At 37.8% G+C, this 27,099-nt stretch overlaps 3 protein-coding genes across 3 annotated transcripts; all 3 read left to right on the top strand.

Annotated features, from left to right (window-relative positions):
• Positions 1-4,197: 4,197 nt before the first annotated feature.
• Positions 4,198-5,145, top strand: LOC144295411 (olfactory receptor 51G2-like). The gene has a single exon (XM_077867802.1). The coding sequence runs from the start codon at positions 4,198-4,200 to the stop codon at positions 5,143-5,145; it is 948 nt and encodes a 315-aa protein (XP_077723928.1).
• A 7,948-nt stretch (positions 5,146-13,093) lies between these two features.
• On the top strand, positions 13,094-14,044 carry LOC144295412 (olfactory receptor 51G2-like). Its single transcript, XM_077867804.1, has one exon. The coding sequence runs from the start codon at positions 13,094-13,096 to the stop codon at positions 14,042-14,044; it is 951 nt and encodes a 316-aa protein (XP_077723930.1).
• A 6,150-nt stretch (positions 14,045-20,194) lies between these two features.
• LOC144295413 (olfactory receptor 51V1-like) lies at positions 20,195-21,154 on the top strand. Its single transcript, XM_077867805.1, has one exon. The coding sequence runs from the start codon at positions 20,213-20,215 to the stop codon at positions 21,152-21,154; it is 942 nt and encodes a 313-aa protein (XP_077723931.1). The 5' UTR covers positions 20,195-20,212.
• Positions 21,155-27,099: the final 5,945 nt, after the last annotated feature.

Consider the following 27,099-nt stretch of genomic DNA (forward strand, 5'->3'; position numbering starts at 1 on the left):
CTCTATAGTCAAGAGTCTGTTTCTTGCTCTGGCTCTCTGAAGAACTGACCTATTTAGTTCATGTAATGTTTCTCAGGCCAGTCAAATAGCTCCAGGGTTCCATCTTTGTAGCTTTAGTGCTTTGAAGCAGCATTTACAAATTTAAAGATCTGTATAGCCAGAGCCCCCTAGTGTATGGGCAACATAGTAATGTTTCTTAGAAAGTTGTATAGTATTTTTAAAAGATTTCTGGAATTCAAACTTCTAATATCTTCTACAAGTATTAGGCACTATTCAACAAAATGCCATCTTCAGTTTATGATGATGAGACACTTACAGAAGAAACTATGGATGGAACTGTGTCAAGAGAGAAGCAGGATGTTGACTTGCACTGTAAGCCCTGGTCTTTATCCAGAGGTATCCTGCCTTCCATCCTCTGTTAATTCCTGTTATTTAAGCACTTCTTTCTGATCAAATCCAGACAGTTTGCAAAATGCACCCCTTCTGCATGGGTAGATGAATGCCCACATCGTATAACTACTCCTGATTAAATATTAAGCATACAAAAATCCTTAAAGACTATGAAAGTAAAAGAAATATCCAGGTGGCTCATTTTATCAGATGAGACTGCAGGCTGGACTGCATAGACATAGGTACAATACAGACAGTGAATTACTAATTAGGAGCTTTGAACACTTCTCCGACTTTCAAAAAGGCAGTACAGAAAGAGCCATTTCCTTAGTTATTTAAATTTCACAATAGGGCAGCCCCGATGGCTCAGCAGTTTGGCGCCACCTTCAGCCCAGGGTATGGTCCTGGAGACCCAGGATTGAGTCCCACATCAGGCTCCCTGCACGGAGCCTGCTTCTCCCTCTGCCTGTCTCTGCCTTTCTCTCTGTGTGTCTGTCATGAATAAATAAAATCTTTTTTAAAAATTTCACAGTAGACTAGCTTACTTTCTGAGACAGGGAGCTTCATATTCATTTTAGGAGTGCTGAAGACTCAATTTAACAGGAATTGGACAAAATGATCTTGAAAAATCTGAAAAGTTTGTTTCCTTTTTGGTTGTATGGCAAAGCTCAAATAAAGAAGATAACATTTTTGCTACTCACTTTATGACAAAAACATCCTATCAAATGTTTATGCGAAAGGGATAATTCCTTCATCTGCTCACACCCAGCAGTGGATAGCATGAGGAAAAATAGAGAAACACATGCTTCTAACCTCTGCTGAATTAAAACTTTAGCGTCATGACCCAGCCTGCTAGGAACACCTCTCTCTCTCTCTCTCTCTCTCTCTCTCTCTCTCTTCTCATGCTTATTGCCACAGGCATCTTAGATGAAATGTGGTCTTTGGATAATTATTCTCTATCAGAAATTGGCTTTTTATATAGCATTATCTCCCTGCAAAGTCCAGTAGTGTGCTTGACCACAACTGGCATTGAATTATATTGGAAAAAATAGTTTGTATCATTCACAAAATGCAGTGTCTGCTACTGTCTTCATTCCCCGCTTTCCTGTCTCTGACAATTCTCCAAATCTCTAGTGTCCCTGATTCTTCCCACTCTGCCTTATGTTTTTAAGAGGATCCACTCTCCTTGGATGATGGAAGCTTGCATTCCTAAGGTGACTGGGTTGCAGCTCAATACTTACCCCTGGATGAAATCAGACATATAAATTGAATCTGTAGTAGTAGCCTTTCTTTTCTGATGTCCTTAGAAAGTAGAATCAAGGCAAAGACTTCCGAGTGGCCTCGGAGACTTTCTCATTTGTGAATTGATCACCAGCTTATAGCATATCATCTCATGTCTTCCAAATATAAAATTTCCCTCTTTCTCACTCTTGTTATGTTTCTGAAGTGGATTTGCTATTTTATTCATGCTAGTATGTTAAATATTCTCCCAGGAATATTAATGCTGAATGTTTCAGGTGTTTTATTTTGGTTAATGATGATAACTTCTCTGCATTTATGAGAATTTTAGTGTATTTCTAAAGGGTGCTGCTTTTCCTTTCTTTTGAAAATACACTGTGGTTAACAGCTTATAAGTAAAACTTGTTGAGGCAGGTTGATGGATGCAAAGTCTATGCATTGCACACCTCACCCTCTGTAACCAAAGTTCAGGGGGAGTTTTTATTAGAATAACAAAGATGATGACTGATGCTCACCTACCCTCACTTCTCCACAGGTATAAGCACACAATCCCAGTCCTCACCTTTCTATACAGATCCTTTCTCAAATCTGACACACCTGCTTCTGCATTTTGCCTCCCTCATAGGTGGTTATCACTCCTCTTCTTCCTCCATAACCTATCCTATAATAATTGCTAATAATTGGTTTATTGTTCAATTACCATGGTGCTTTGATCCGACATGTTGTTCACTCTTCACAGAATTTCTTCTCTGGTTTTTCCTTAGATGAATGGTTAGCATGCTGAAAGGGGATTGTAGGTATTCTTCATGACTTTATAAGGCAATATTATAATTAGTGTTCAAAAAGGTAGAATATAATGAAGACTGTTTTACATCAGTAGATCATGGCTGCCACCTAAATGACTGCCCACAACATGTTGAAACCTCCACTGTTAAGAGAATTTTCCTAAGATGTTAGCAAAGAAAATCATCATTCAATGTTAACTTCATGTATATGCTCAAGTTTCTCTTGACTTCTTCTATGTACTCAGATTTCCCAGTTTTCCTTTCTCTAATAATTGGCTTTGAAGGTACTCAAGATCCGGGATGCCTGGATGGCTTAGCAGTTGAGCTCTGCTTTCGGGGCATGATCCTGGGGTTCAAGGATCGAGTCCCACATCTGGCTCCCTGGGGGGAGCCTGCTTCTCTCTCTGCCTATGTCTCTGCCTCTCTCTCTCTCTCTCTCTCTCTGTCATAAATAAATAAATAAATAAATAAATAAATAAATAAATAAATAATTTTTTTTTTTTTTTAAATGAAGGTACCCAAGGTCATTCTTTAAAAAGGTGAGTTAGGGGGGTTAGTCAGTTAAGCATCCAACTCTTTGTTTCAGCTGGGGGCATGATCTCAGGGTCCTGGAATTGAGTCCCATGTCAGGCTCCATGCTCAACTCTGAGTCTGCTTCTTCCTCTCCTCTGCTCCCCTGATAGCTCACTCTCTCTCTGGAATAAAAAAGTAAAATCTTTAATTAAAAAAAAAAAAAAAGATGAGGAAATCTCTGGGTGGCTGAGTGGTTTAGTGCCTGCCTTCGGCCCAGGGTGTAATCCTGGAGTCCAGGGGTCAAGTCTCACATCAGGCTCCCTGCATGGAGCCTGCTTCTCCCTCTGCCTTTGTCTCTCTCTCTCTCTCTCTCTCCCTCTGTGTCTCTCAGTCTTTCATGAATAAATAAATAAAATCTTTTAAAAAAAAGATGAGTTGTAGAGAACAAAATATAGATTCCTGGTTCGGATCTTTTCCTATCCCACGGTCAAATCCCCTATGGGTGTGTTCTATGTTGAGCGGTGGATTATCAGAACTTCAGAGGTGTAAGTTACATATTGTCTATATTATATTACTTAAATTGAGTACTCAGCAGGAGCTCAGTAAATGTGTGATGCCACTGAGAATATATGTATTTCTGACTGCAAATATTATCTACTCTCCACCTTCTTCCTCTCACCTGTCTCAGCTAGCCAACATTTTCCCAGAAAGTAATATCAGAGATTGAGAAGGGATTTAATCCAGTAGACATGCACATCAAGCACAAACCCTCCTGGTGCCTTCTTGTCACAGATACTACTTTTAAATCCCTTTCAGAGCAAAGATATATCTGGTGATATGAGTTCAAAATCAATGTTAACACCAGTCAGTGTTAACTTGATTTTCTAACTCCGAAGCAGCCATTATCTAGGTTTCCTTAGAACCCATTTTCTGTATTACAACTAATCTAGCATATGCATCTGTATCCTGTGCTTTCACCGCAGTTTCCCTTTCCATTTTTCAAATCTTGAAACATCTTCAAATGAGGAAGGAATTTTCTCTCTGTGAAAGGCACAAGCAGCCCCTGAAAACTAGAGCAAACCTCCAAGAAGACAGACAGTATCTATACTCTAGTGAAACTTCAAAAAGAATGGGATTCAGTGCTGTAAGAAGAGAAGGAGAGTGATATTACTCCTCAGGCATGGGACACAGGATGAGATATCAGGAAAATGCTGTGAAAGAATAACTTTTTGCCTTTATAATTTTTCCAGGACAAACTCTTCCAAAAGTTATGATAATTCTTAACAACAATAATGCCAGCAGCTTCATCTTTATACTGATGGATCTCCCAGGACTGGAGGCCGCTCATTGCTGGACAGCTATTCCTATCTGCTCTGTCTATGCTCTATCTTTGCTGGGTAACATCACCATAATGTACATTGTCAAGTCTGTGCCCAGCCTCCACACACCCATGTACCTCTTCCTGTCCATGCTTTCAATGGCTGACTTGGGCCTCTCAGCTTCTACACTACCTTCAATGGCAGCTGTTTTTCTCCTAGGCCAGAGAAAGGTGGGAGCTGCAACTTGCTTTATGCAACTCTTCTTCATCCATACTTTCTCAGTTATTGAATCAGCTGTGCTCTTGGCCATGGCTTTCGACCGCTGTGTGGCTATCCGAGAGCCCTTACGCTATGCCACCATTCTTACAACCAAGCGCATTGGTGCCATTGGGCTGGCCATTGTCACCCGTAGTGCTGCTCTCCATCTGCCCCTTCCTGTGCTCCTTAGAAGACTGCAATTTCAGCCTGTGAATGCTCTGTCTCATTCATACTGCGTTCATCCTGATGTTTTAAGGCTAGCCAGTTCTAGCACTCTTGTGAACAGTAGCTTTGGGCTCTTTGTCATGCTTTCTACACTAGGATTGGATGCTGTACTCATTCTCCTCTCCTATGTGCTAATCTTAAGAACAGTATTGAGCATTGCTTCCAACACGGAGCGGCTTAAAACCCTTAACACCTGCATTTCCCATATCTGTGCTGTATTACTATTTTATACCCCACTGGTCAGCCTGTCGATGATTCATCGCTTTGGAAAAATGAAGCTACCAGCTCAGGTATATATGCTTCTCTCCTATCTGCACTTTCTTGTTCCTCCGATGCTCAACCCAATTGTCTACAGTGTGAAAACCAAAGAGATTCGGGTACGCATTCTAAAGATGCTCCTCCCAAGAAAACACTGAGTCACAGAGATAAAATACTGGTTGTGATAGTCAGCCTGCTGAATGAAGACATCTCAGAGAAGGAGAGAGTATATAGCTTCCAGCTGATGTATCAATCAATTAATTATTCAAAAACTCTGATTGAAATATATTATGTGTTCAAACATGTACCATTTAAAACAATACCTGTGTAATGAGAAAAAAAAAAAACATGTTGCTCATTCTGAAAAATCAATATCAGCCTGTAAAAAACTCAGATTATTTTAGAGGAAACTGACAGGATCTTGAAGGAATATCATTTAAAAGCAAATAGATTAGAAGAGTGGAATTCAAAGATATCTAAGGCATCCTGTAACTAAACACCTAGAGTTTTATTTATAAAATTAAGCTCAAGAGGGCCTCACTTGGTATACATTCTGAAAATTTGGCAAATATGTAAAATCAAAAAGTTTTTTCTTGTGCTTTGCATAATAACCATAGATATGGTTTAAACTGGAAAATATAAACCAAATGAAATACGTTTAAAGAAATAAAGACCTTAATTACCATAATAAAATGTGTCTCAATGGGACTATTAGATAGTTCAGCATTTTATTTAAGCTCCATGATACATAAAGGGTAGACATCCAATACAGTGTACAGTTTGATAAATCTGACACCTATACACCCATGAAATCATCACCACAGTTAAGGGAACGAACATACCCACTACCCCCAAATTTCCTGTTGCTCTATTTCCCCAGTACCTTTTTCCACTCAACTTGTCAAACACTGAGATAATTTAGTTATTATCAATTAGTTTTCATCTTTCTAAAATTTTACATAGTCTGGCTTTTTTTTTTCAGCATTGAGTACACTGAGTTCTATCTGTGTGGTTCAGATATTATTCCTTTTTATGCTGGACAATATTTCACTGTGGATATACCACAAATTACATAAAGTAGTAAGTTGCCATGTAAATAAATTATTAAATGAGAACAATTATGCTTGCCTTCATATGTACTGCATGTTATACTTTGTATTCCTTAGCATATGTTCAAATTTATACCTGGCATCATTTCCTTTCAGCCTGAAAATGTTTAATTTTTATCTTTAAAATTTTACTAGATTAGAATGATAAATTTCAAAGATTTTTTCCTATACCACTTTAAAAGTATGATTTATCTTTTGTTAATTTCTTTCTTTTGACAGTGACAAATCTGGATACCATTATTGTATTATAAATTACAATTTATTTCTCATCATTTCATCCCTTGTATACAAAAACGGAGAATTTCAAAATTATTAATCCATGCTCCTGCAGGGAACAAGTTTACCAACTTCAATTCAATATTTGTGTGCAGTTCTGTATCATTAAATTTCCATTGCCCAGTCAAAACACCATTTTCTTTTTTTCATTAAAGATTTTATCTATTTATTCATGAGAGACACAGAGAGAAGGAGAGAGAAGCAGAGACCCAGGCAGAGGGAGAAGCAGGCTCCATGCAGGAAGCCTGATGTGGAACTTGATCCAGGGACTCCAGGATCACACCCTGGGCCAAAGGCAGGTGCTAAACTGCTGAGGGATCCCCAAAAACACCATTTTCTGAAGTAACTGAGATCAGCTCCTTTTCTCCTCATGTCCTTCAGTGAGACTATGTCATCATATATTTGTAATATAGGTGCAATAATTTTTTATAGTCGACCATCTACCATGGGATCCCTCGATTTTTTTTTCTTTTTTTAATTTACATGCATCAAAGTTCACATTTTGTGGTTTACAATTCCAAGTGTTGAGGAAGCATTAGTCATGTTTAAATAAGCAAGTGAGAGAAAGCTAAAATGCCCCCCTCCCATGGTGCTAGATTATGTGTGTGTGTGTGTGTATACATATATATATATATATATATATGTATATACACACATATATACTTATATATGACTGTTTATGTCCATATTTTTTCTTTATATGTCCAAACATATTTGTCATAACTGTTTTAAAGGTCTTTTCTTCTAATTCCAGAATCTCTATTCATCCTGAAACTCTTCTTATTGGCTTTTTTATTTTATTCTGATTCTCTTTCTGCTTTTTTATTTATTTATTTATTTTTTTTATGTGTCCATGGGCACTGCAAATGCTGTATTATTGGCAGTCTGGGTCTTGTTATCCTATATACGGAGAATATGGCTTGACATGGCAGACTGTTTATTGGAGGATCATGTTATTGCTTTTGCATGTTAGTTTTAGGCCTTATTGGAGTCTAAGCTTATTAACCCTTACTTTTGGTTATAGTATTCTTGCCTCCTATTCATCCTGTTGGTAAGAAAGAGATTTCTACTGTAAGGTTATGGAAATGAGTGAAAGCATGGCACTTGACAGTGGAAAGATAAGACTGACAACAGTTTATTGGTCATAGATACTCACAGATTGGGGAAGCAGGAAACTGCATGCCAGACAAGTGGCACACAGGGGTACTTGGGGACAGAGTGAACAAACCAGGGGCCATGGGAAGCAGACTCTGTAGTAATGACAAAGTGGGGTTACCCTTCTCATTTCCACAGGATGATTTGGGTTGGTTGTTTGAATAATTTCATTGACTTACAAGGAAGTGAAAGCCATTAGTTGGACTGCAGCTGATTTGATTGTTAGGGAAATTAGCCAGGAGGGGTCTCTTGTTCACTGGATGTGAGGCATACATATCTGGGAAAAACAGGGAAGCTCATGATTAGGCATTTTGATCCATTCCCAACTTCAGATGTCAAAGTAGCACATTATATTGAATCAGTTTGATGTAATCAGAAACCGCACCACATACTCCCTCTTCTTACGGTGTAGCTCTTCCGGGATCTCAAATCAATGTCCAAGTCATTCAAAGACCTTTGTCCACTCTCCCTTGTTGGGGAGTGTGTCCCAGTACTGAATGAAATGCAGAATCTCCAGGCGACTGACAGCCCACCAGAGATGTTTTCTGCCAAGCTTTTTGGAGTCTTGACCTATAAATCTTCAGCTTAGTACTTGGTGAAAACATCAAATGGACACCTAAGCAGATTTCTAGGACTTCTTCATATCCAATAGGCACCCCAAATTTTGATCCCTCACAGCCCCTAAAATCACTTCTGTCTTCTCTCTCTCCCTTGAAGGAGAGAGTTGTCCTCAATTTGCATTCAACTTCCTTGTCTGAGTTTGTAAAGTGAAGTCTGGCAGAAAGCCTGAATGGATATGGACACACTTTTTATCTCCTTTATCACAAGGAATCACAGCTCTGCATTGTCTGTTTTTCAAGATCTGATATATTTTATACATCTTGCCCAGAATTAGAGTTGTTTATTTGTTGGAATATGTTCAACATCCATTTCTTCTTTATGACATATAACATTGAGGTTGAAAGCTTTGGGGACCTCACTATTTTCTTGCAGTAATACTTAAAGTTTTGATAAATGTGTGCTCACAATGAGCTGAGCTTTTTTTGTTTTGCACCTATATAGTGAAACAATGAATTTTATAAAACATTCTTTTGGGGAAGTATAAATTGTCTGCCTGAATTTTCAATTCTGTGGCTAAATTTGTGATTTCTATTCTGTTTATTTCCATTTATTTTCTATTTTTATTTTCCTCTAAGTCAGAAAGTCCTTCATTTTATTTAACTTTTATTATTTCTTTTGCAACAATAGAAAGTTTCTTTGTTGCATTTGTATGTAAATCAGCAGCATCATCATAAAATTAAGTGCTTAATGTGTGCTTTTTTAGGAATGATAGTAAGTGATTTGCATATATCATTATATTAAATACTCATAATGTTTTTATGAAATAATAATAAATAGGTAATTATTTGAGTATTGAAAAACATGGTTTTCAGTTTTCCAATGAAGTACCTGATTTAATCCTCACAGCAACATTGTGCATTAGTTTCTTTCAATATTCTAATTTCACAGGTGAGGAAACTGAGACGTCGTTTTGAAGCATGTACCCTCAACAGCTAATTACTTTTTAATCATAATATAAGAAGATCATTAACTGAGACGGGATCTCAAATCAATGTCCAAGAGACAGATTTGGATAGGACCAAAGGATTCCAATTATGATAGAGTTTCTTTATAGCCCATTGCAAAACTTATTTGGCAGTGACATGGTTAAAGCTATTTGCTGCCCTAAAGCCCATGTTACCTATTATGTTCACCAAGGGATGCTACCCAGGAATGTACCCTAGAGGAGAGTGAGAAATGTCCTCAGCTCTTATCTTCTTCTGAGTGAGTCAGTAACATGGGGCTTGAGGGGGAAAGGGGTAAAGAAGCCATTTGCCAAGGTTTCTTTTAGTGCTCATCTAAGAATAGAGTTAACAGATTTTAAAGCCCTGAAAAAGAGCAGTATTGATGATTTAGAGGAAGAAAAAGTGCTTTTTATCTTCAGGTACCATCTAGGAGCCACTGAGTAAGTTTCCTGAAGAATTTCTCAGTTGTACTGTCATAATAGATAAAACCAAATAAATGGGAAGTTAGGAGATGGGCTAGTAACTCAGCCTAAATTCTCCATGCCTTAAATACAGCCTAACATATGTGTACCTAAGTCTTTAAGCAAATGGATTCTATGCCCTTTAAGGGAGACATGCTGAGAGGAGAAAAAAATTGAGGAACAGAGTGGAATGGAAAGTTGCTGGTTTATAAAGACAGTTGGAAAAAGCAGTCTGTTACCATTTGCATGATGGAAGGTAACAGAATGATGATGTGAACTGATAAATCCAGAGTGATCAAGGTTAATTTCAATTACTCCTAAATTTTTGAAGAATCATCTTTGAAGAGGCTCCTTGCATTTTGAGCACAGTAAGTATATTTAGGAAAAATTAAAGAACAGACAAATATTAACAATGATTATTTATTTTCTAAGTGCTCTACAGATTAGGAACTCTTCCACCCACTATCTTAATTTATCATCAGAGAAACCTATGAGATTGGTATGAAATTTAGTACTACTCGCCCATTTCCATTCTTTAGATGATGAGAAAAGTGAAACCAACATTGTATTATGTATGTGCTGTCATTTTACTGTCACAGCAGAATATTGGCTTAATGTTGTTAATCTGAATCCTAATGTGATTGCAGAAGAAAACAGACATTGGTGCTAGGAAACCCAGCATGGTTTCCTACTCCATGAGGTCACAGGTTTACCTCTGATTGAAAATCTTCTGGAAAGCCAAAGGGAAAAGTTCCTGTTAAATAAAAGCTTACAGTGCATTAACACTTTTGAATAAATAGCTCTTGGTTAAGTCCAAGTTTGTCCAAGTTATTTGTTTGTTTTCCAACGTTTTGTGCTTAAGACAGGACAAGAAACAGGTACTCTGCCTTTTCACTTATCCCCTCTGTTTCTTATCACAAAAATCCCTTCACTCCACAATTATTTCTCTTTTTTAAAGATTTTATTTATTTATTCATAAGAGACACACAGAAAGTGGCAGAGACACAGGCAGAGGGAGAAGCAGGCTCCCTGCAAGGATCCTGATGCGGGACTGGATCCCAGGACCCTGGGATCATGACCTAAGCTGAAGGCAGATGCTAAGCCACTAAGCCACCCAGATGCCCCCACAAGCATTTCTTAAAAATTAAGAAAAACTATCACATGCACACAAATTCACAAAACCCTTCTTTTTCTGCACAGTCAACTTAAGGCAATATACAAAACCAATATGCTCTACTTTTCGGAGCACCTGAGTACCTTTTCTCATAAGCCCATTTTTTCAAATGCTAAGTGAAATAATGGCAGAAATTCCAAATACGCTCACACTATACCCATTCAGTGTGTTTCTACCTCCACTTTTGAAATCTATGGATGAAGGGAGGGAATGTTCAGTTTGTTAAGGAAATGTTGAATATTTTCCTTTAATTTTAAAGAAATAGTGCAGCTTGAGTATAGTATGAAGAATTCATCGACGTCACTCAAACACTCCATGTGAATGCACGATTCTTCCTAGCCTTCCCAGTCAATGTCCTCAAACATTTCTCCATCTTATTTCACCTTTGGGTCATCTCAGTAACTGACTAGAAATTCTTTAATCTGGAGGAAACAAAGTAGATTACAAGAGGAAAACCAGAAAAGGCCATCATATAGGAGGTTTTTAAACTTAGGTGTTCATGGGAATTTTTTTATTTACTTAGATGTAAGGATAAGGATTATGAATGAATTAATCTGTTTGTTAATAGTTGGCTTTTATCTTTACCTTCATGCAACAATATCCAGAGTAAAAGATACTGAGTCAAACAGAATTATTTCCAGTCCTAGATCCTCTTTTATGATTGATGTGACTTTAATTAAGTTACATACTTGAATTCTTAAGGATAAAATTTCTTAATCTAGAAAAACTGATCTGTTAACTTTCAACACTTGAGATGCTTTCAAATCAAATATCTGAGTGTTTTGTAAACTACTTTAGATGGAATATAAAAGGAATAAATTAAACTTGCATATTTCTACTTGCAGAAGAAAAAGTGACAGAATTCATTATTGTTTGGAGCTACTTTTCAAAGAGGAATACTGAGTTATTATCCAAGACATTTGAGAGAAAATGTGATAAAATGAAGAGAAAATCAGTATCACTGGAAAAGATAAGACAAAACAAAACTCTGAAGAGATGATTAAGAAAGATTCCTTTAAAAATTAAGTTGTTCTTGCTGGTTATTATTCTCAAGTTTTAGACTCCTGGGAAATTCCAGAAATCTCCTTCCTTTGTTTATGATAAGGAGGGAAGACAAAAGTTTCCAGACAATGCTTTGACTGGGTTCTTGAAAACTGGAGCTCATGATGGCTTGAAAGGGCAAAGGAGCTGAGATGGCAGAGAATGAAATGGGAGCCAAAGTTCAAGAGAGAGAACATAAGACCCAACATGTAGTCTTAGATTATTGTATTTTTTTCAAAAACCAGTAAGTGGATCTAAGTTCTGATTCCTTCACACATAAATAACATTTTCTGATTATTGTATTTTTTCAAAAATCAATAGGTGGATCTAAGTTCTGATTCCTTCACACATAAATAACGTTTTCTGATTTCTATGTACTCATCAGTATAATGCTGAATAATTATAGATAAGCTGCAAGGTCACTATTTCATTTTCTATGAGTGGAATTCATTCTATTAATGTTCCACACACACAGCTCAATTGGAGAATGAATCATATTTAGAAAAATTATCTAAAAAATTTGCCACAGTTTGACATTCTAAACCATGTGGGGGGTAAGGTTGTGCTGGTATGCTTTCACTGGAGGGCTTACACGTTAAAGTGGATTCTTCTGTATTTTTTTTTAAGATTTTATTTATTTATTCATGAGAGACACAGAGAAAGAGAGAGAGAGGCAGAGACACAGGCAGAGGGAGAAGCAGGCTCCATGCAGGGAGCCCAACATGGGACTCAATCCCGGGTCTCCAGGATCACACCCCAGACTGAAGGAGGCGCTAAATCGCTGAGCCACCCGGGCCACCCCTGTATTGTTTTAATTATAAAAGAAGATGTCAGTCTGCAAAATTTGGATGTTTACCACACTGAAGTATCTACTGAAAGACAGTGTGAAGGGGAATTTGACAGGAAGTGAGGAACCTGCACTTTGCTCCCACATCAAGCACACTAACTACTATATAGGCACCTAGAGTTCACTTCCCAGGAGGTATAGTGAAAAGTTAGGATCTACACTGTCTTGGTTCCTTTCCAGATCCATGTTTCAAATTCTGATTTTGTGATAAATTTTGTTGTAGGTCTCCTAAGCCTGGTTTCCCATGAATGCAACATTTCCTTGGATAATTCAAACTAACCTTTGTTTAAGGGCTCCATGATTATCTATGAGCCTGGGGAAATGCGTCTCCAAGTCAACAAGGCCATGGTTGTCAGGGAAACGCTTTGGGGAGTCAGTGAAGGGTCTCAGTTCATGGAGGACGTTCTGACCCAGCAACTCCTTTGATTCCAGGGCCTGTGGTTTCACTTCTGCCTGGAACTCTGCCCACCAGGTCACCATGTCAGACTCCAACCACACCGGTACCTTTTTCTTCCTAGCAGGCCTCCCAGGCATTGAGGCTGTGCACAAATGGCTCTTTATCCCTCTGTGTGCCATGTATGTGGCCTCCCTGGTAGGGAACAGTCTGATCCTGTGGGTGGTGAGGTCAGAGCCCTCCCTGCACCAGCCCATGTACTACTTCCTATTGATGCTGGCAGTGACCGACCTGGGTCTGTCTGCCTCCACACTGCCCACTGTGCTCCCCATCTACCTGCTGGGTCTCAGGAAAGTGGCAATGGATATGTGTCTGGCCCAGCTCTTCTTCATCCACACCTTCTCCATCATGGAGTCCTCTGTGCTGCTGACTATGGCCTTGGACCGTTTTGTGGCCATCAGCAACCCCCTGCACTATGGCACCATCCTCACAAGCCCCCGTGTTGCTAGCTTAGGCCTGGCCAGTGTGGTGCGCAGTGTCGGGCTTCACATCCCCGCTCCCATCATGCTGAGGAAACTGTCTTATTGCCAGAATCGCCTGCTTTCCCATTCCTACTGTCTGCACCCGGATGTCATGAAGCTGGCCTGTGTAGACACCCACATCAACAGTGCCTATGGTCTTTTTGTAGTGCTCTCTACACTAGGGGTGGACTCGGTGCTCATTGTTCTCTCCTATGTGCTGATCCTCCAAACAGCGCTGTCCATTGCCTCCAAAGCTGAGCGCCTTAAAGCCCTCAACACTTGTGTCTCCCATATCTGTGCTGTGCTGCTCTTCTACACACCGATGATTGGCCTGTCCATGATCCACAGATTTGGGAGGTGGGCTTCCCCTTCCAGCCGGGTGCTGCTCTCCTACGTTCACTTTCTCATACCTCCAGTGCTCAATCCAGTAGTTTACACCATTAAGACCAAGCAGATCCGGCTGAGGATGCTACGCTTATTGGGGTCAGGTGGGGCTGGCATCAGAGACACTTAGGCTCAATAGATCTTTGGTAGAGAAAGGGCATGAAAGAATTTGGTCATAGATGTTTAATGAGCCATTTCACATAAAGTCTCATAGTGAGAAGACTGTAACTCAGAGACAGCATCATCTTCATATGGAGTTCTCACTCATGGGAAGAAATAACCACATTCTCATTTAGTAAAGTTTCACTGAATGCCTACTCTGTTAAATACACTATTATTGGCCCTATAAATAGAAATAGAACTAAGATACTGCCTCCATTTTAGAGGAAAGCTCATAATATTTAAGACTCATGAAGGGGACTGCCAATCTAAATGGAAAAGAAACTTAGGGACCTTACAAATGCATAAAAATGCACATAGTGCTTTGCCTCAGATCTTAGGAAGAAGAATTTTTGGCAACTGGGATGATGGGTATATTTGGAATTCAGTGATATCAGAAGCATTTTTGAAAATCCCCACTAAAAATATTCCTTATGAGGAAATTCCTTCTGTCTTGTTAACCACTACATCCCCTTTCCTGTATGTAGTCTTTCCGTATATTAGGTATTTTATTAGTATTTGTGGAATAAAAGAATAAAAGTGTCTTTCAGAAGCTGTGTTTGTATCTGCATTCTCTGTATGTCTTCAATAAACTCTGCTCTCATTTGATTTCTACCCTGCATGAAGTCAAGGACCCCTTTTGGCTGGTCCTGTGGAACCTCTCTCTGGCTCCTGGAACTCAGCCAGGCTGCATCACTGGCAAGGATGAAATATTCATTTGAAATGCAATTCCAAATATTTGAGAATCAAACCTATGAGGACTTCTTAATTTTGCTTTTAGAGCATTCCAGGATTTTGCTGTTTTTCTCATTTTCTCAATATTACTTTCAAAAATGGTAAGGTTTTCTAGCTTTTAAATTGCAAATATCTGTGGCCAGAGTTATCAACACATATTTTTAAATAATGAGAATGAAGTAGGGATGCTTGGGTAGCTCAGTTGGTTAAGCATCTACCTTTGGCTTAGGTCATGGTCTTGGGGGCTCAGCAGGGAGCTCTCTGCTTGTCTTTCTCCCTCTGTGTGCAGGAGAGCTAGGTCTCATGGAGTTGAAGAATGTATCTCTCAGACAAAGGAGAATGAATAAAGCAAAAGAAGTTTATTAAGCAAGGATACAGAGAAAGCTTTCAGAAGTGAAAGGGGTCCCTACAGGGTTGCCACTGAGGGCTTGTAGGGTTGGTCTTTTATTGGAAGCCAACCAGGAAACTTAAATACTTTTAACATCTCTATTGATAACACCATAAAGAACTAGTGATAACATCTTCAATGATTTGCTTCCTTTTTAGGGTCTAGTAATTCTTTGTTGGTCACAAGTAGCTGTTATAACAAGACCTGATGCTTAGGACAGATGGTCTGGTTTGGTTTCATTTCCACATTTTGGGGATTTTTGTGAGCTTAATTCTGTGGCCCCTTATCTAGTCCTGCCTGTCCCTTATTTATGTGCACTCTCTCACTCTTTCAAGTAAATAAGTAAAATCTTTAAAAAAAATTGATTTTTCAAGCAATATTCTCTTAGTTGTAATTTTTTTCCTAAAAATCTCAGCAGTCTTGAGCACAACTATAGATGAAGGATGCTTTGAGAATAAAAGAGGTTGGGATGCTTCGGTGGCTTAGCGGTTGAGTGTCTGCCTAGGGCCCAGGGCATGATCCTGGAGTCCCAGGATGGAGTTCCACATCAGGCTCCCTGCATGGAGTCTGCTTCTCTCCCTGCCTGTGTCTCTAGTCTCTGTGTCTCTCATAAATAAATAAATAAATAAATAAATAAATAAATAAATAAATATCTTAAAAAGAAAAGAAAACAGGTGAATTTTATTGATATAGCCCTTGTACTGAATGCTGTGGTTATTTCTTTGTATATACTTCATAAAACCTTCCTTTTAGTGTCCTCACATATATCACATTAAGAAGGAAACAGATTGGGCAGCCTGGGTGGCTCAGCTGTTTATCGCTGCATTAAGCCCAGGGCCTGATCCTGGAAACCCGGGATGGAGTCCTATGTCAGGCTCCCTGCATGGAGGGAGCTTCTCCCTCTGCCTGTGTCTCTGTCTCTCTGTCTCTGTCTCTCTCTCTCTCTGCCTCTCATGAATAAATAAATAAAATCTTAAAAAAAATAAGAGGGAAACAGATACAGTAGGGGAGGGAAATAGCAAATAGTTGGGTGTTATGATACAAAATACAGGAAAATGAAATAACTAGGAAAAATCTAATATAAGTAAAAAAAAGATTAGCAGACCAGGACTAACTAGTCTCGTATCATTTACTTATCTCCTGAAATATCAGTAGACATATTACAATATATTCTATAACTGGAGTTCCTAATGATGAAACAAATTCTGAATGAGAAACCCAAAACAGAAGGTATTTCTTTGAGTGACATGTTCAAGGAAAATATCCATATTACATTTTTAGTACAAAAAACCCCTTTCTGTTAATTAAGGATATCCCCTTGTGCTTCTGTCTGTAATAGCCATAATTAATATAAATCAATGCAGAATCACTAATAACTACATTTATTTGCTGAATATACCTGTTTCCACAATCTATCTCAATTAGGCTTTTTATTTTTCCTGATTGTAATGGCTGAGTAGATGATGGCACATTTTACTGGCACCATAGATAAAGATGGATAAAAAGATGAAGAGTTCAATTCTGTGTATGTTTCATTTGAGTCTTCTGTAAACACCTATGTACAACAAATAACTACATATAGTTACAAAACTGAGTTAGAGCTTCAAACACAGATGTGTTAACTATTAGTATAAAGATGAGTAAAACAATGGCATTGTTTTACTGTCCAAGGATTTCAAGGTAAGAAAGAATGAGCAGTGGCCAGAGAATAAAACCATAAGGAAATGAAGATTAAGGGACAATGAGAAAGTACTTAGTTTTAAATGGATTCAGACAAGGACAAACAAGTAGAGAGATCATTCCTTCAGAAGGCTCATAACAGATAATTTAAATAAGATAAGCTCTTTTCAACTATTTAAACTATTTTAGAATCCTGTCCTTGTAATTGTCCCTTGCTGCCTTTAGGGCCTCATTACAGGTCCAATAGCTGAGTGTCCTCTTAGCCATATAGAAAAAAAGATTCTCAGAAACTAAATTTCAATGGCCAAATAGCTGGACAATGGGGAGACCACGGAGAACAATATACATTATTCAAATCATTGATTTGTAATGTTGTAATTATAACAACAAATCACCCAACAGCGAAGTGCAGGGACTAGGTGATTTGGGGTGATTAGTCATTGAAACTGAAAATGGGAGACAAAGAAGTGAGATTCATGTGAGGAATGGAATGACTTGTTTTTTTCTGTTGTTTTGTTTGTTTTGCTTGCGTACATATATATGTGTATGTAACAATGTAATAATTTCCTTCTGTAATTGAAGTCAGAGTGTATGGAAATAAAAACTCTATTCCCAAACTTCTATAACAAGAACAGTAGGTATATATGGTACAGATATTTAGATTTCCCTTAGACATACATTGTAAAAAGTTTTCAGATAATTTCCTCCAGGTAGATAAAGAATTACATTCCTAATACATTCTCTTTGTTTCTGAATATATTACACAAGTAGCAAAGAAAACCCAAGACACATTGACAAGAGCTGCCCAAGCTAACAAGTAAGGAAATAGCTAAGATTTTTTGAGTTGTCCTTAGGGAAACTGTGCCATAAGACACTCTTGGTAAGGAAGCAGATAAAGAATGAGAGCAGAAAGGAGCTGGACAGGAGTACTAGACAAGAGGGCAACACTTATCACTCTGTAGCCTAAAATAACTGGCTATGTTTCCAGTAAGTATACTTACTTTGCAAAACTTTTCTTCTTCTCTCTTTCTCCACCTTCATATAGGCACAGGACAAGTTTGAAATTCCATATTGTAAGATCCATTTGGCATTGTTAGTCATAAAATATTAGAAGATTGAATATAATAACTACACTCAGATAAGAAAGTATATAAGGTGATTGAAGACATACCTATCTGTTGGAAATTTTTTAAAAATTATTTTAAAAAATCAATTACTAAAAAAATATAAATAAATAAAAAGCAATTACTTTAAAACTCAATTAAGCATATTTAGTCAGCTAATATCCAAATTGTGCTTAAATAAAGCATTCAACATAAACATTTTTTTTTAATTTTAGTCATTTAGATGAAAGAAAACAGCTAAAGATCTATTGAGAATATGGCCACTGTTCTGTTCTCTGAACCTGGTATATAAAAAATTGTGAATAAATTAATTGTTGAGATAAATAATTCCTGGCATATTTCTGAATTGCCTATCACATGAATTATATGACAAAACACTGACAGCTAATCACCAATCATTGAGCAATTAAAGAAATGGCAAAAAAAAAAGTACTAAGTAATTTATAAATATCTCTTGTATTTTTCAAATGATGAAAATATAATAATTTTCATTTTGAGGTAAGAAACCAAAGCTTAGGGGTATTTAGTAATTGATCACATAATTAGAAAGTTGCACAACTGGGATTTATAATAGTCAGTTTGATTCTGAATCTGATGCTTTTAAAAATTGTATTGCCCAATCCTTTTCAAATTCATCCCAAAAACTGAAGAGGAGGGAACATTTCCTAACTCATTCTATGAAGCCAGCATTATTACCCTGCTGCCAAAGCCAAAGACATTACAAGAAAAGGATATTACAGACCAATATACAGGCATCCGTCCTTTGATTGTGCTCTGCTTTATTGAAATTTGCAGATAATGCATTTTTTTAAACAAACTAAAGGTTTGTGGCAGCTGGAAGTTGAGCTGTGTTTATTGTAGCTATAGATATGAGAAGTTTTTTTTTCTTTGTTTGTTCTTTATTGTTCTTTATTCCACTTTTGACTTTAGCTTTGGCAATGTACCCTTCCTTAGAGAAAAGTCTGTGTTTTTACAGAATATTCAGCTGTGATGGATTGTTATTTTATTAGATGCTTGTTGGGTTGCTGATAAGGGATGGTGGATAGAATATGAAAGGATATAAATAATCTTCTAATTAAATCTTAGTGCATCTGTTATTACTGGGTCTGTTCCTCAGAGCTGTGACCTTCACAGGGATTTCTACAATGGTCTTCCTCCCTGTCTGCAACCATCAGACTGCTTTATTTCCTCCCTACTGTAGCATTCCCAATCTATTGAATTGTGGTCCCTTTCCCTCTTAGATGTGATGGAAAGTCTGAAGGATCTGGACAGAATTTCCTTCCCTCAACTGAGATAAGGTGGCAGTCTTTTTCCTCAAAGCAATTGGTCCATGTTATACCTCTAGGTATTTTTCACAATGGTTACCCTTTCTTAGGGGTTCAAAAAAGGGAGAAATGTTTACTGAAAAAAAAAAAAGAAATGTGGTAAAAATAATAAGCTTTATATAAACATTTTTGTTGATTCAGACAGATATGGAGAATAAAATGTATTGGGAATACTGATCTAAATGTTTCTCTTGGGTGTTTACTTCTTGCCTTCTTCTAAGGAGATATTGAAATTTCACTCAGTTAAGCCGAGTCTCACTCCCTGTAAAGATCTGTGAATTCCAGAAAAGCAGCCATTTACCCATCTCAATCCCAGGGACCCACGCACTTAGCCTGCAGTGACCAAGTGGAATCTCTCACTTGCATCAGCCACCAAGAGGGAATACTGGCCTCCCGGGAGTCCAGGTCCACCTGCCCCACACAATACACTTCATTCAACATTCAACATCATAAATCTGAGCATTCTCACTCCCCGTGCCGTAAGAACTGGTGACATGACAACGGTCAGGGACTGACTCAGAAGCAGCAGAACAGGAGCAGACCTGCGCTCCCAATAGCTTTTGCCACTGTCATTTGCTGGGCGTCCTACAAGTGGCTCTCTCAGAGGGACTTAAAGTGAATGAACTTAATGTTCTAATTTGCCTAAAGCGGTCAGGACATTGATTTGCTTCTACAACCTACCACCTACTATCAAGGAGCTTCTCTGTGAAGTCATCTTGTGCTGTAGCTTCTCCTGCAGAGTGGAGCTTCCATGGGATGCTGCAATTAGTTTTATCCGGGCTACAATGCGAGTAGCTGGATTATACTCCACTGTTCTCACACACAGTAGGCAATTTGACAAAACTTGTTAGTAAGTATCAATCTTATCTTGAAAATTACACATAAGCATGTCTGCTTCTTCTGCTTCCATTATCAATTCCTCCATATTCATTCTCACTGGCTTCCCTGGCCTAGACCAGTACTACCCCTGGTTTTCAATTCCCTTTTCTTTTGTCTATGCTATGGTCTTTCTGGGAAACTGCCTGGTGCTGCACGTGATCAGGACTGAGCCGAGCCTGCACCAGCCCATGTTCTACTTCCTGGCCATGCTGGCCCTCACTGACCTGTGCATGGGGCTGTCCACGGTGCACACGGTGCTGGGGGTCTTGTGGGGGCTCAATCAAGAAGTCAGTCAGGATGCCTGCATTGCCCAAACTTACTTCATCCATGGTCTGTCATGCATGGAGTCTGGAGTCCTTCTTGCCATGGCCTTTGATCGCTTCACTGCAATCTGCAATCCTCTGCGCTACACATCCATCCTGACCAACAGTAGAGTCATTCATTTCATGGTGACCATTCTGATGAGGGCTGCTTTGTCCATTCTCCCAGTCATCATTCGCCTGAAGTTCTTCCATTACTGCTGCCCCCACATCCTCTCCCACTCTTTCTGCCTGCACCAGGACCTACTCCGGCTGGCCTGCTCCGACATCCGCTTCAACAGCTTCTATGCCCTGGCTCTGGTGATTTGTACCTTGCTGTTGGATGCTGTGCTCATTCTCATCTCCTACATTCTCATCTTGCACACAGTGCTGGCGATTGCATCCCAGGAGGAGAGGCTTAAGTCCTTGCAGACCTGTGTGTCCCACATCTGTGCTGTCCTGGTCTTTTACATCCCCATCATTGGCCTCACTATGGTGCACCGCTTTGGAAAGCATCTCTCACCTTCTGTTCATGTCCTTATGGGCAATATCTATATTCTTTTCCCACCCCTGATGAATCCCATCATCTACAGTGTAAAGACCCAGCAGATCCGGGGCAGGATGAAGAAGTGGTTTTCCCTGAAAATGTAGAACCTTTGGATGCTATCAGTAAGAATTTCTGTATTTCTTTTTCCCCATTCACGACTAATGAAAGTCCATTAAAGAATTTTGAGATAAAAATGTGTATGCCAAAGATTTATTTCTTTCAGTCTCTTCGTGTGATAAAGATATGACCTTATTGCTTATAAATTTTTCATTTTACATTGTTTTGTACAATTTTATATTTAGGATTTCTTCATAGCATTTTATTTTTATTTTTTAAAAGATTTTATTTATTTATTCATGAGAGTCACAGAGAGAGAGAGAGGCAGATACACAGGCAGAGGGAGAAGCAGGCTCCATGCAGGGACCCAATGTAGGACTCGATCCCGGAATTCCAGGATCACCCCCTGAGCCGAAGGCAGGCACTAAACTGCTGAGCCACCCAGGGATCCCTCTTCATAGCATTTTAAATTTTTTATGAAATCTATAAGAATACAGTTTAGAAACTACCACAATAGCACTATTGAGGCCTGACAGGGCACTTCTTAAAACAATGATTGTAAGAACCAAAATACAACAAGGTATATGATAATATTTAGGATACGAGCACACTGAATAACTGTCTATGGTTTGGTAGCCAAAGTAGTTTCACAGTTGATGGTCAAACTTCTGGTTTATGAAATCAAATTGATGGTATGTTGTCCAATGAGATAGTGACAAGGAGTATTGTCTATGTGACAAGATAGTGGGGTCTATGTTGAACACATTGAGTTTGAGATATCTCTGAAACCTTGATAAATACCCATTGAAACTATTGAGTTTGGTAGGTGTCTCCCATGGTGCCTGTTCAGACACAGTGCTAGGCACAGCTAAGGTATAGGAAAGCAAGGAGGGCAAAAAAAGAATAATTGGCCTTCAGTATAATAGGTGACATAGACAAAAATTATTAAGTATATATCTATAGTAACTATTCTGTGAAATGTCATTCAGAAATGAAGAGTGCACTGACACCCTGCCAGGGCACTGGAGTCTAGTACAGAGGATTTGAGTAATGATACCTCTGAGAAAGCAATATGCAATTGAGGCTTGAAAACTGAGGACAAATAGCCTGAGAAATATAAGAGAAACAATTTTCAGGCAAAATAGAGAGAAAAACAAAACTCTGAATACACCAGACTCTATGAAAAACGGGTGAATAAATGACTATAAAATTCAGGTATAAAAATTGAATAGTAGACAGATCCAAGATTAGAAAAGATGAGATTTTGATTTAATCCTCAGGGCAATATGAAAATACTAATTTATTGCAATTAGAATGATGAAATGATGAAATATTTATGGTAAGAACATCAAACCTGCTATCAAATAGATGAGGACAAGTGTTGATGGCAGAAGACTAGATACAAGTCCTAACAAAAGGTTACTGTAGTGACTGAACAAGGGTCCAGTCAAGGAGTTTCAAGAAGTGGGTGGATATAATATATATTTAATAGATGAGATCATAAGACTGGTGATTGATTGTGAGGAATAAGAGCGGCTTTTGGAATGAGTAACTACAGATGTCCTATAGCCATGTGCTATTATAAGGAAGGTGTGGGTGAATGGGATTTGTTTTAGAAATATATTTTTTTATTTATGTGATCTGCCTAAGGTACATTTTTTAGTGGGGGAAGAGCAGAGAGAGGGAGAGAGAGAATGTCAAGCAGGCTCCACACAGAGTGAGGAGCTCAACTCATGACTTAATCTCATGACCCTAAGATCGTGACATGAGCTAAAATGAGTCAGACGCTTAACTAAGCCATTCAGGTGTCCCTTCCCAAAGTTCATTTAAGGAGAGATATCCAGCTGGGGGTTTGATATATGTTTCAAGTAGCTAATCAGAAGAGTGTAGCTGGATACTGAATTTGCAAATCATGGCTACAAACATGGTGTTTGAGATCATGAGGGTGGATGACTTAACTAAGTAAATAAAATAACATAATATGCTAAAAACCCTGGACATTAAAATAAGATTCAGTTGAATCCCCAAAAATAGCCTGAAAAGGAAGCAATAATAGTATTAGGGAAGTATGATGTCCATGAATCCAACTGGAAGAGTGTTTTAAAGAGAGAAACAAGTCTATCAAAAATGTATTACAATGTCTTATATTGAGTACTGAAAAGTATTCATTTAATGTAAAAGAACACTAAAATACTTAGCATGAACAGTGTTTGTAAAGTGGTAGCAACAAAGAAACCTGTCAAAAACCAGCAGTGAAGTGATCCAGGTTAATATAAACAGAAAACATGACAAAAAATATATATCCTTCATATGATATCATGAATGTAACACCTTATATCTATAATCTTCCTCTAAAATAATCCATAACCCCATTCTCATCATGAGGGCAGAATCAAACAAGTTCCAATAGATACCCATTTCACAATATCCCTCACCATTGATCTTCAAAAATACTAAAGTCCACAAAAACAGGTTTGACAAACAGCCAAGAGACTAAAGAGACATGGCAAGTAACAGAATAATTGCTTATGGTTTGGTGACCAAACGTGTTTGGTTGAGATGTGTTGTTCTGGATGAGAGCCTGTAAGAGAAAAAATACATTAAATAAAAAGCAAAGAGCCATGAGTAATTTTAAATTTTAATTAATATATTAATACTGGCTGATTGATTGTAACAAATTTTACTGTGCATGAGGGATATATGGAATTTATCTATATTCTCAATTTTTCTCTAAATCTAAACTATTTGAAAATAGCCTATTAAAATACTTAAAAACAATTTTAAAATGAAGTTAATAAAATGGAGACTTAAAATAACTGAACCCATGTTATTTCAGGAAAACAATCAATATAAACACACATTCCTTTAGTCTAGATTTAAATAAGTTATGCTCTAGGAAATGATTTACCTTCTATGATCCATACAGTCAGGGTTAGTTGAAGGGAAAAGTATTAGTGAGACTAGTTAGTGGTCATTCATGATTTACTTCTAGATTATATTTACTTCTAGATTATAAAATCATATATTGAATGAAATAACTGCTCCAGACATTGCATTTCACTCCAATCAAGTCAGATAGCCCTGAAGTCATGTTTCCTCTCAGTAGTACAAACTCCATATTTTCCCCTTTTGGGTAACAGGCATCATTGAACTGGAGTCTGTGTACATTGGAATCACCATTCCCTTCTGTTCAATGGTACACAACATGATCATCATGATGGTATCCAACAGGCAAGCGTTCCCAGATACCTCTTCCTGGACATGCTAAATGCCCCTAATCTGGCTCTGTATCATTTTACATTCTCAAAAATACTGAGGGTCTTCTAGATAAATGCTTAAGTGTTGAACTTCCTTGCTTTCTTTCTTTTTAAGTTCAAACTTTAATATTGCCTTCATGCATGATCTCATGTATTCAGCATTCTATTGATTTTCCATGACACTGAGAATCTTTTCCACATCAGCATTTGACAAGAAATTGAGACTGAAAAGTGATTCAGTAATGAAAAATTTGGAGGGACATCTGAGTGGCTCAATGGTTGAGCATCTGCCTTCGGCTCAGGGTGTGATCCTGGGGTCCCAGGATGGAGTCCTGCATCCGGCTCCCTGCGGGAAGCCTGGTTCTCCCTCTGTCTATGTCTCTGCCTCTCTCTCTCTCTCTCATGAATAAATAAATAATAAAATCTTAAAAAAAGAAAAATTTAGAGCAACAGTTTCTTTGCTGTAAAAGTATTTCCACTTCTCAAGAGATGTGTTCTCTCTAAGGAAGAACATTGTCTTCAGCCACTGGCTTCCCAGTGAGAGCTCAGGGAGAGCTCAGAAGCTGCTTTGTATCCATGGAGACCCAGCCCAGGCTAAAATATCAGTCATGGAAGGAAATTTCTCCTAATTATGAGGTCAGAGTCCCTTATTCATAACAGGATATGGTCCATTTGAAGGAGGAAACTGCTTCTCCAGATACTTGAAGGTGTGAGGATATACACTGAATACTTCCAGGGAGTAACCATTGTCTGCCTAGAGTGTTCCTTACACAGGACCAATGTCACTTTCACAATGAAAGTTTAACCAATTTTTTTCCTCAAGGTACTTTGAAACTATGTGAACATTTTATTTAATTTATAGTTGACATGTAGTGCTACATTAGTTTTATCTGTACAACACAGCAATTCAACAAGTTTATTTATTTAATTTTTTATTATTATTATTTTAACAAGTTTATACATAATGCTAGACTCACCATAAGTGTAGCTATCATCCGTCACCAAACAATGCTATCACAATATTGACTATATTTCTTATACTGTGCTTATTATTCTCATGACTTATTCATTCCATAACAGAAGTCTGTATCTCCTCCTCCCCATTTTGCCCATCCCACTACTCCCTTCTCCTCTGACAATCATCAGTTTGTTTTCTATATTTATAGTCTGATTCTGCTTTTTGTTTATTTCTTTCCTTTTTTTAAGATTGCATATATGAGTTTTCATATGGTATTTGTCTTCCTCAGTCTGACTTGTTTCACTTAGCATAATACCCTTTAGGTCCATTTATGTTGTCTCAAATGGCAAAATCTCATCCTTTCTTAAGGCTAATATTCCATTGTATATGCATACCAATTGTCTTATCCAATTGTCTTTCAATGGACTAAATGTCTCTATCTTAGCTATTTGCAAATAATCCCACAATAAACATAGGGGTGCATCTATCTTTTAAACTTAGTTGTTTTGGTTTTCTTTGGATAAATAATAGTAGAGTTATTGGATTATAAGGTTTCTCTCTCTCTCTCTCTCTCGAGGAAACTGTATACTGTTTTCCAGTGGCTGTACCAATTTAAATTCCCACTGACATTGCATGAGAGCTCCTTTTTCTCTGCATCCTCACCAAACACTTATGGTTTCTTGTCCTTTTGATATTAGCCATTCTAACAGGTATAGGTAGATAGCTCACTGTGGTTTTAATTTGCATTTTCTCAATGATTAGTGATATTAAGTATCTTTTCTCCGGCCTCGTGACCATCTGTATGTATTCTTTGGAAAAATATCAGGTCTTCTGACAATTTTTAAATCAGATTCCTTGTTTTTTTTGGGGGGAGGGGGTGGAGGAGGGATGGGTGAGTCATATAGGTACTTTAAATATTTTGGTCACTAACTATAAACCCATATCAGATATATTATTTGGAAATATATTTTCCATTCATTTGGTTGCCTTTTTGTTTTGTTGATGTTTCCTTTGATGTGTAGAGGTTTTTATTTTGATGTAGTCTCAATAGCTTATTTTTGCTTTTGTTTCCCTTGCCTTGGGAGACACATGTAGAAAGATGTTGCTATGATCAAAGTCAGAGAAAGTACTGTCTGTGTGTTCTATGACTTTTATGGTGTCAGGTCCCACTTAGATCTTTAATCAATGTTGAGTTAATTTTTATGTATGATGTTAAAAGGTGATTCAGTTTCAGTCTTTTACATGTAGGTTTTCCCAGAAACCATTTATTGAAGAGATTATTTTCCCCCCTTGTATACTGTCTCCTTTGCCATAGAATAATTGACTATATAATCATGGATTTATTTCTGAGCTTTCTATTCTCTTCCATTGATCTATGTATCTATTTTTGAGCTATCATCAAACATTTTGATTATTACAGCTTTTTAATGTATCTTGAAATCTGAATTATGGTACCTCCAGCTTGTTTTTCTTGTTTTCCTTTGGCTTTTTGGAGTCTTTTGTAGTTTCATACAAATTTTAGGATTATTTATCCTAGTTTTGTGAAAAATGTTATTGGTATTTTGATAGGGATTGAACTGAATTGTACATTGCTTTGGGTAATACAGACTTCTAAAAAATATTAGTTCTTCCAATCCATGAGCATGGAATATCTTTCCATTTCTTCATGTCATCTTCAATATTTTTCATCAATGTTTTATAATTTTCAGAGTACAAGTGTCTCACCTTTTTAGTTCAGTTTATTGCTACACATTTTGTTCTTTTTGGTACAATTGTA

The sequence above is a fragment of the Canis aureus genome, chromosome 23, assembly GCF_053574225.1.
Source record: "Canis aureus isolate CA01 chromosome 23, VMU_Caureus_v.1.0, whole genome shotgun sequence".
In the NCBI taxonomy this organism is placed as follows: domain Eukaryota; kingdom Metazoa; phylum Chordata; class Mammalia; order Carnivora; family Canidae; genus Canis; species Canis aureus.